This window comes from Asparagus officinalis, chromosome 4 (assembly GCF_001876935.1).
Source record: "Asparagus officinalis chromosome 4, Aspof.V1, whole genome shotgun sequence".
NCBI lineage: Eukaryota > Viridiplantae > Streptophyta > Magnoliopsida > Asparagales > Asparagaceae > Asparagus > Asparagus officinalis.
In genome coordinates, this window is record NC_033797.1 from 53,779,986 (window position 1) to 53,790,690 (window position 10,705).

General features: G+C 41.7%; 1 protein-coding gene across 1 annotated transcript; it reads right to left on the bottom strand.

Annotated features, from left to right (window-relative positions):
* Positions 3,405-3,827, bottom strand: LOC109838727. The gene has a single exon (XM_020407149.1). It carries the CDS (start codon positions 3,825-3,827, stop codon positions 3,405-3,407), a length of 423 nt encoding a protein of 140 aa, XP_020262738.1.

Genomic DNA, 10,705 nt, shown 5'->3' on the forward strand with positions numbered 1-10,705 from the left:
ACTAACACCACCCTTCATGTCGACTGGGGTGTGTCGTTCCGTCCTGTTGACTGGGGTCTCGACTAGGGTCTCGGCTGGATCCTCATCCTGTCGACTGGGGTATCGGCTAGGTTGCTTCAACTCGAGTCATCATCTTGACTCGTCGCCTCAAGTGGTCTGTTCGTCTAGGCTGGTTTGAGTCGAGTCTCATCTCATCCATCTGTTTAGTCGTCTCGACTGTTGACTCAACTCAAGTTAAGATGTTGAGTCGTCGTCCGCTGATGTCATCTCGGTTGTGTAGATCTCCTGTATCAGTCCCTCCTTCTTCAAAAGAACTCGTCTCTAAGTTCGCATCACTTGAATACAACTCGATTGATAGATGATAGTCAGAAATATCTGCCACGTTGAATGTCTTAGATATAGCCATTCCTTCTGAAAGATCCACAGCATATGCATAGTCATTGATCTTTTTGAGAATCTTGAATCGTTTATATCTTTTTGGTTTAACCTTGCTGTATGTTCCAGCCGGCATCCGTTCTTTCTATAAGTAACCCATCACTATGTCTCCTTCATTAAACACCTTGAGTCGCCTATTCTTGTCTACTCATGCCTTAAACTTTGCATTAGCCTTCTCGAGCTTTGTACGCACTTCCTCGTGAACATTGAAAGTATTCTTGGCCATTGAACTTGCTGCCTCGCTGAATTTGCTACTTGTCGGCAAACTAGATTGTGTTATCTCATCCTGTCATCTCAACTGTCAATTATGGTGTGTCATCTCATCTTGTCGGTTCGACTCGAGTTGAGATGTCGAGTCATCGTCCACTAATGTTGACTGGGCTACTTTTCTTCTCATCTCATCCAACACTTGATTGACTGCTTTTTATTCTCATCTCATCCAATACTTGATCTCCTGTATCAGTCCCTCCTTCTTTGGAAGAACTCGTCTCTGAGTTTGCATTACTCGAATACAACTTGATTGAAAGATGATAATCAGAAATATCTGCTACGTTAAATATAACCAACATAGCCATTCCTTCTGGAAGATCCACTACATATGCATTATCATTGATCTTCTTAAGAATCTTGAACGGGCCATATTGTTTTGGCTTAAGCTTGCTATATATTCCAACCGACATCCGTTCCTTCCGTAAGTAAACTATCACCATATCTCCTTCATTGAACACCTTGAGTCGTCCCTTCTTGTCTGCTTGCACATTAAACTTTGCATTACCTTCTCGAGCTTTGTGTGCACTTCCTCCTGAACGTTGAAAGCATTCTTGGCTATTGAACTTGCTGCCTCACTGAACTTGCTACTTGTCGGCAACTTCAACAAATCTTAGAGATGTCGAGGTGTCTTCATATAAACAATGGAAAAAGGAGACGGAGACATACCTGTGGAACTATGAATAGTGATGTTGTAGACGAATTCAGCATGAGGTATAACTTGATCCCACATTTTTGGTTTCTCCCCACATATGCATTGAATCAAGTTTCCCAAAGTCCGATTGACCACTTCTGTTTGTCCATCCGTTTGAGGGTGTGTTGTGCTAGAATACTTCAATGAAGTGTTAAATCGTCACCATAAAGTAGTCCAAAAAGTCGCTAAGAACCTAGTATCCCTATCTGAGATAATCTAACTAGGAACACCATGTAGTCGAACCACATCTTGAAAGAATAGTCGTGCAACATGTGGTGCATCTGAAGTCTTATGGTATGGAATGAAGTGAGCCATCTTAGTAAATCGATCCACTACTATAAAGACTGAATCAACGCCACTTTGTGTTCGGGGAAGTCCCAACACAAAATCCATACTCAAATCTTCCTATATATCCTTGGGCACAGGTAGAGGAGTATACAAACCAGTATTCTGCTCTTTCCTCTTTGTAACTTGGCACACTTGATAGCTCCTTACAAGCGTCATCATATCCTTCCTCAAACTCGGCCAATAGTATCTCTCCTCAAGACTCAAAATAGTTGTGTCTTGCCTAAAGTGTCCATCAAGCATGCCACCATGTAAGTCTTGAACTATTTTTTCCCTGAATGACATCCTTGGAATATAAAGCTGATTTCCTTTAAACAGGAAGCCGTCCATAATAATAAAGTCTCTTGTAGGTTGTCTTGTCAAATACTTTACCCAAACCTCCTAAAAGTCTTCATCATCAACATAAAACTCTTTCAAACTATCAAAAACAACAACTTCACCCAACAATATGCTTAATAAAAATACCCGCCGACTCAAAGTATCGGACATCTTATTGTCGACTCCTAACTTATGTCGCAAAGTAAAATTAAACTGTTTAAAGTATGAAGCACAATGTCCATGCATTTTGTTGATATGCTTATGATTCTTGAAGTGTTGAAGAGAGTGACGATCGGAGTAAATCACAAAGTCGTTAGCAATGAGGTAACTCTCCTAAGTCTTAAAAGAATGAAAAATAGCATACAACTCCTGTTCGTAAGTACTCCACTTCTGTCGAGCTTCATTCAACTTCTCACTCAAGAATGCAATGAGGTGCTTGTCTTGAGAGAGAACTGCTCCAATACCGACACCACACGCGTCACATTCAAGCTCAAAGAGCTTGTCAAAATCTGGAAATGCTAAGATAGATACAGTGGTAATCTTCTCCTTGATAAAGGCAAAAGCTGCATTTACTTCGTCGGTCCACTTGAACACACCCTTCTTCTTCAAACAATCCGTCATGGGAGCAACTATAGAACTAAAATTATGAGTAAAACACCGATAAAAAGATGCTAACCCATTAAAGCTCCTTACTTTAGTAACACCTTTTAGAGTCGGCCAATCCTTGATTGCCTTGACCTTATCTTCGTCGACTTGGATTCCCTGCGAGCTCACCACGAATGCCAAGAACACAAGTTGAGTCATCAAGAACACACTTCTTAAGGTTGATGTAAAGTTCATTCTCCTTTAGCACTTGGAAGACCTCTCGGAGATGCAACATATGCTCCTGTTCATCTTGATTGTAGATGAGAATGTCATCAAAGTAAACGACTACAAATCTACCCAAGAAAGGCTTCATAATTTGATTCATCAAATACATAAAGGTGCTTGGAGTGTTCGACAATCCAAAATGCATCACTAACTATTCGTAGAGGCTCTTACTACTCTTGAATGTAGTCTTCCACTCGTCGCCAGGTTGGATTCAGATCTGATGATACCCACTCCTCAAGTCAACCTTCAAAAAGATGCTCGCACCTCCCGGTTGATCTAACATATCGTCTAGCTGTGGGATTGAGAATCTGTAGCAAATTATAATCTTGTTAATGTCTCGACTATCCAAACACACCCTCCAACTCCCATCTTTCTTTGGTGTCAATAGGGCCGGAACTGTACATGGACTCATACTCTCTCGGATGTGGCCCTTCTTACTAAGGTCCTTAATAGTGTCTTGTAATATCTTCTTATCCTATGAATTCATGCAATAAGGAGGGAGATTAGAAAGCACTAAACCCATAATAAAATTAATGTGGTGCTGAATATCCCTCATGGGAGGAAGTCCCTCGGATAGTTCTTCAGGAATCAACACTTCGAACTCCTTAAGTAGTGACTTCATCTTCTCTGGAACCTCCATGGGCATCTTTAATTCCTCCTTCACCATGAAGGCAAACCTCTGCTTCAACTCTTTTGACTCAGCTATAAACTTTCCCTTGTTATAAAGAGATATATGTTTGGAATTTTGATCTTCGGGGCTCTTTGGAGAGGGTGGAATAGGTGGTATGATGATCTTTTTATTCATCCACACGAAAGAGTACTCGTTCTTCTTATCACCATGCTTAGCATCAACATCATACTGCCACGGTCGTCCCAGTAATACATGGCATGCGTCCATATCCACAACATCACAAGCAACAAAATCACTATAAGTCTTGCCTAGTGATAGTGGCACGCGGCATACTTTGGACACCTTCACAGAGGGACCCTTCTTGATCTATCCGATGGTATAAGGCACAAGCTTGGTCTCGATCGGCAATTTCAAGTGATCCACCAAGGCTTTTGACACAATATTCTCATAGCTTCTATTGAAAATGATGAGGGTGCACACCTTGTTGTTGATTGAACATCTAGAAATGAAAATTTGGTGTCGTTGTGATGAATCCAGTGTCTTCTGAGTGCATAGGAGTCGTTGAACAACACATGACACATTGAAGCCTTCAATCGCGACAACCTCTGCCTTGTACTCTTCTTTAGATGCTGTGTGTCTATCCTCAACATCCTCATAATCCGCAAGATTAACCTTCAGCCGTTGCGGGCACTTGTTAGACTTATGCCCTGGTTGTAGACATCAGAAACACTTCCAACAGTCAGCTTGGCATACAGACTTTCTTGAGTTGTTAGGGGCTGTGGTTGTGTTGTTGATCACTTGGCTAACCGTGGAGGAATAGGCCGATCAATCGTCCTTTGACCGATCGATTCTCCTCTCGTCTTCTCGACCGAACCTTCATGTTCAATTTGTCTGAAAGGTAATTATTTGGAGGATAATCTTTCCGCCTTGAGAGCCATGTTATGGGCTTCATCCATAGAGTACAAGTTGTGGATGGTCACCTTCTTTTGAATTGAATACTTCAAACCTTCGATATATTTGGCCACGAGTTTCTCTTCGCTCATAGACAAATAGCAATGACAAATAAGACGGAATAATTCTTCGGTATAGGCGCTTACTAATATGATTTCTTAACGATATTGCTCAAACTGGTTGTAGAGAATTTATTGGTAGTTGGGTGATAGGAACCTAGCTTGTAGTAACTGCTTCATGCGTCACAAAACCTGAACAGGTTCCTTGCCCTGCCGTCGCCTTGTGTTTTGAGTCTGATCCCACCATGCCGTGGATCCTCCTTTGAGATGATACACCAAAAACTTCACCTGGTTTGTTTTGGGAATATAAGCTATCTTAAAAAACTTCTTCACTTCGTAGAGTCAATCCAGGAATATGGAGGGGGGGGGGTTAGTTTGGACGTGGTTGATTTAGAGGCAGTGAACTGGAGGGGTTTGAGGATTGTACAGGGTAGGATGTCGGGGTAGCCTAACTTTGGGTCCGTTTAGGTGAAGACCGCCAGTGAAATTATTCCCATTGTTTATGTGAAGAGTAAGTCCTTTAATAGCTTGTTGAAGGTTCTGAAGTGATGCCTCCAATGTTTCAAATCTTCCACCCATAGAATCCATCCTCGCAAAATGATCCTGTAGAGAAAGCTCCTTCTCGTCATCACCTTCCATTGTCGAGGATGTTGAAGCCGAAGCTCTAATACCACGTGACACGGACGTAAAAACAGGAAGGCCAATCGGATATCATTTCGATGCCGATGAGTCCTAACAATAATAGGTAGATAAAAAGCTTGAATTCATAAGCCCTAATTTTTCCAAGTTTAGAGAAGAAAACAATGGAGAAATTTCTCTTGATTCAATAATTGGAAAGTTAATTCCCGATTTACAAAAGGAACTAATATTTATAGCCAACTGACTATATCCTAACCCTAATAAAACGGACCCGCTCAACCTTCAAGGAGCGCATTCAGAAGCATCGTGCCTTGATTGCGCACGCATGGATTCTCATGCAAGAAGCACAGAAGTTGAAGCATGAAGCCACCGAAACCACACCAAGTATTGAAACCAAAGTCTGAAACGACGTCGATAAAAAGTCAAACAGCGCTCGGAACTGTCGGAATGCGCGAACCACCATCAGGTGGCTCGGCCAAAACCGAGCCACCAAATGGTGCCTCGGCCCAAGCCGAGCCACCAAGTGGTGGTTCACCCCTGTTCGCACCCAGTTCGGTTCGGTTCGCACCTGGTTTGGTTCAGTTCGCACCCGGTTCATCTTCCGTAGTCCCATTTAGACCTCAAACAGCCCCTGTTTCTGTTCCGATGAAGCACACACCTCTAGTAGAGCCCCACGGTAGCATGGACTTATCCCGATTCAAGATGAGGATGGTGGATGGCCTAGGTCCTTTGCACGAGAATCGAGGCAAAGTTCTGATAAAAAAATTCTTGGTTCGGTGATTAAACCCCGTGCAACTACTCGAGCTGGGGGTCGCACACACCCTCACAACAATTTAGAGCTATTTTATATTAGGGAAACTTCTGTAACTAACCATCTCGGACTGCAAGTCAGAATACAAGAGCCCGTTAAGGTCCCACGCTCACGAAAGCGTGGCTCCAAACGTATACCTCTTGAGAACACCATCAAGGCAACAATTCCTCAGAAGGAAACATGTTCGTCAGACGATAATGTTATACCTAAGAAGTCATGCCAACATGTGATAGATTACTCTGGTCATTATGCCGATAAGTTATACTATCGGGCTGGGGGTACGAATAGATCTTGAAAGAGAGATTCTCGGAAGATGGATCTTCATTATCCGTGTACCAAGATAATCAGGACAGTATTATCAACATGTAGCTATCCTAAGACTACTTCACAGAGGATCTCGGTATTTGAAAGGATATCTAACGGAACGATTAAGTCTAAACCAAAGCGTTTCCGTGAGAAACGATCAGCCGTTCATGATGACGAACTTTCAAAAGTTACAATTAACATGGCTGATAAAGGAAAGTCAGCTCGACCTTCTAGTTATGACCCGCTCGTATCGCATCATCTAACTCGGCTACGCGTAGAGACTACTAGACGTAGGGATTATCAGAGAATACAAAGGGGATTATCCTTGGATGATGAAGTGTCATATGCCAACTTTTTAGTCGCTTCTGACAAAACGGTATCCAGTTTAGGACAATCCCGTGAAGTATTTATGATTAACACCGAGGAAATAGCCAAAATGGTTGAGGATGCTCTAACCAATCCGAAAGAAGTATTCAAAATCGAAATGGAAATGGCTATGCAGCAGATAAGGGAAGAGCATGACCAACAGATTCGGGCCTTGTCTAATTAAATTAGTGAATCTAGTCGTCACAATAATACCTACCGGATAGGTGATGATTCATACATAGACGAACACCTTGATGTGGATATCCTTCCCGTTGATCAAAACATTGGGGGTGGCTGCACTAAAGGTAACAACACTAGGGGTGGTCCCATCGAAGATGACAATGCCGAGGGTGGCCATGTTGCTCATCTTAGAAATCATCCAAAGCATGATACAGACGAGAAGATAAAAAATCTTGAGAGCAAAATCAACGCTCTGATGTCTGCTCGAAAGGTGAAGAAGAACAGTATTTTATGTCCTTACCCAAGAGAGTGGGAGTCCATCCCGTATCTGACGAATTTCAACCTGATCAACTTCACACTATTCGATGGGAAGGGATCGCCCACTCAACATCTGACCTACTTCAAGTCCCACTTGGGCATAATGTCCGATAATAAAACCTTGATGGTTTGGTCATTTGTTGGCACCCTTCGGGGACCTGCCTTCGATTGGTACCGTCGTCTCAAGCCTGGAATCATCAACAGTTGGAACGATATGGAGAGCTCATTCCTCGTCAAATTCTTTGATGATGATGCTAAGGTGTCAATCAGGACACTCTTCAATGAGAAACAGGAATACGACGAGACGGTTGATGGATTCGTCAAGCGCTTCCGGAATAAGGCGATGAACCGCTGAGATCCGATCACAAAGGACTTTATCCTTCAAACCTGTCACAACAACCTCTCTTTGGACGTGTTGGAAGTTATGGGGGTAGAACCGTCTGACACCTAGAAAGAGTTGAAAGTGCACGGCGAGCACGCCGAATGCTTCCTCAGAAGGAAGAAAGCCGAGAGAAGCCATCTGACGGCTAACCTTCCCAATTCAAGCTTTGTCTCATGTGGTAAAGGGAAGGCCCCTACAGCTGATGTTGATGCTAATCAGACGTCACAATAGCAATCCCAGAGACAGCAAAAAACTTTGGATCCGAGATTCTAAAAAGAGTACTCCTTCAAGGACAAAGACATTCTAGCCATTTTTAAATCCCTTCTTGAAAACAACAAGATCAAGCGACCACCTACCGCAAATCAGAAGGAAGCTGACATTACTTCGGATCCAAAGTACTATGCATACCACAGGAGGGTCCTTCATCCTACTAAAGCCTGCTTTGCTCTCAAAAATAACATCCAAACCATAGTTGAAGTTGGCGTTATAACGCTAAATTAAGCCAAATAACACTCCAAATAGTATACGAGTATAAACTGCTTCTTAATACTCTAACATGTATATGAGTCTAAACTATTTCCTAATTTTAATAGGAAGTTCCTGAAAGAATATCGTATGTGATATTCTTAAGTATAACCTGACCATTCAGCTAAGTACAATGTTAGACCCAGTTTCACAAAGAAAGCTGGGGGTGGATATAATGGGAAATTCACGAAAGAATGCTATATGTGGTGTTCTTATGAGTAACCCGGTTGCTATAAAAGGGGATGAAAAAGAAACTCCCACTTGAACTCTAAATGCTTCCAAGAGTGAAACACATCGAATTGCCGGGATCAGTTTCATGAACTTCCAAGCACTCTTTTGTTGAGACGAGATTTGATCATTTTGTTGGATCAATCTTCCCTCACAAAAAACTCTCACTGTTGTTGACAATATACAATCTTCCACCATAAAATCCCTCACTGATCAAATTAATTGACAGTGGTTCTACTAAAATTCTTTCTGGTTTAATCGATTCAAACTCATACTGTGTTTGTGTACTCAACACTTCCATTGTTAGACTCAGGACATAATGTTTTTAATTTTAATCTACAAATCATTGACGATTGTCAAACCCCTTCAAGTTAAGTTCTTATCACTTAATACCAAGAGCCCCCACTAAGTGATCGGTACAAGTCAACACTCCTATTATGATTTGTACTCCCACTATCACCGCCTACCTAGTCAAACCTTCCTATAGTTAGGGCCACAGTCAAAATCTCCTCTCGATTCCTTCTATGAACAAGAGGTTTACTTTCAAATCGAGCGATCAAACCTATAAAAGTTAGGATCGTCTCAAACCTCCCACTCAGTCAAACCTTCCTATAGTTAGGACCACAACCAAAATCTCCTCTAGATTCCTTCCATGAACGAGAGGTCTACTTTCAAATCGAACGATCAAACCTTCCAATAGTTATGGTCATCTCGAACCTCACATTTGGTTAAACCTTCCTACAGTTAGAGCCAAAACCGTAATTCACTCTCGATAAACGAGAAATCCACCTTTAGTTCGGTAATCAAACCTTCCGATAGTTAGGATTATCAGAATCTTTTCGATTATCGGAGTGGAGATCCTACTCTTAGTTTCATCTTCCCGGATTCTGAAAGTGGAGATCCCACTTTGAGTTTCCATTGGTAACTAGAGATAGAATATAAAATTCTTCTTCTTTAGTTTTGGGAGATAGAATATAAAATTCTTCTTCTCCCGCATCGGGTTTGTCTTTGCCCCAAGAGAAGACATAATCTTTTAACATTATAACTACTAAAATTCATGCTTTACATGCACGAGAAATTTTATCTCGAATCCTAAGTAGGGATAAGTCAACGTCTAACACACGTTGCCGGTTTAATCTTTCACCGATTGAAGAAGATACCAGAATCCGAGTCTGTAGACTTTTATCCTGAAGCCTAAGTAGGGATAGGTCAGTGCCTAACACGCGTTGTCGGTTAGTCTTTTGCCGTAAAAAGGACAAAAGACCACATATTCAATATTGTGACAGGTTGTTATTCATAACATCAAAATCAGCGCCTTACACGTACGGGGACCTTTATCTCGACTCCTAAATAGAGATAAGCCTACGCCTAACACGCGTTGCTAGTTTAGTCTTTCACCAATTGAAGAAGACACCAGAATTCGAGTCTGAAGACTTTTATCCTAAAGCCTAAGTAGAGATAAGTCAATGCCTAACACGTGTTGCCGCTTAGTCTTTTTCCATAATTAGGAAAAAACCCATATATTTAACATTGTGCCAGGAAAAAAAAGCCTAAGTCGAGTCTGAAGACTTTCTCTCGACTCTAAATAGACATAAGCCTACGCCTAACATGCATTACCGGTTTAGTCTTTCACCGTTTGAAGAAAACACCAGAATCTGAGTTTGGGGATTTTTATCCGGAATCCTAAATAAGGATGAGTCAGCGCCTAACACGCATTGTCGGGTAGTCTATTCCCGTAAAAAAGACGAAGTCTACGTATTCAATATCATAGTACTAAGAGAGTTAACTCTCTTAGCATAATGTTACATGCAGAATGAATTAAACAATCTGCATGTTATCCTAACTCGAACGGTAGTCGGTAAAGACATATTAAATCCGTTGAAGGCTGAGGGTTTGCCAAAAATCCTAAGTCTACGTCTGACACACGTTGTCGGGTAGTCTATTCCTATAAGAAAGACGAAGTCTACGTATTCAATATCGTAGCACTAAGAGAGTTAACTCTCTTAGCACAATGTTACATGTGGAACAGAATTAAACAATCTGCATGCTAGCTCGACTCAAACGGTAGTTGGTAAAGGCTCAGCAAACCTGTTGATGGCTGAGGGTTTGCCAAAAATCCTATAAATATGAGAGTCATTAACGCTCCAGCTCTATTAGTTGGTCTCATGACTTGAGGATCCGACAACATTCATACATGCAGATAAATCAGCTTTAACAGTTGGTCCTGCAACCCCAATATTTGGGACCATCGTACTCTAATGCCTTAAGAGCTTAAACTGTGTAAATTCTAGCAAACGTACGAGTATAAACTGTGTTAACGTCAGTCAGCGCGTTACAGCAAAGGTCGATGCCAGTCAACGCGTCGATGATTTCGCCAAAA

Bases quoted from the DNA above. Each gene is read 5' to 3' on its own strand.
- LOC109838727 (XM_020407149.1), bottom strand. From the start codon at position 3,827: ATGGACGCATGCCATGTATTACTGGGACGACCGTGGCAGTATGATGTT.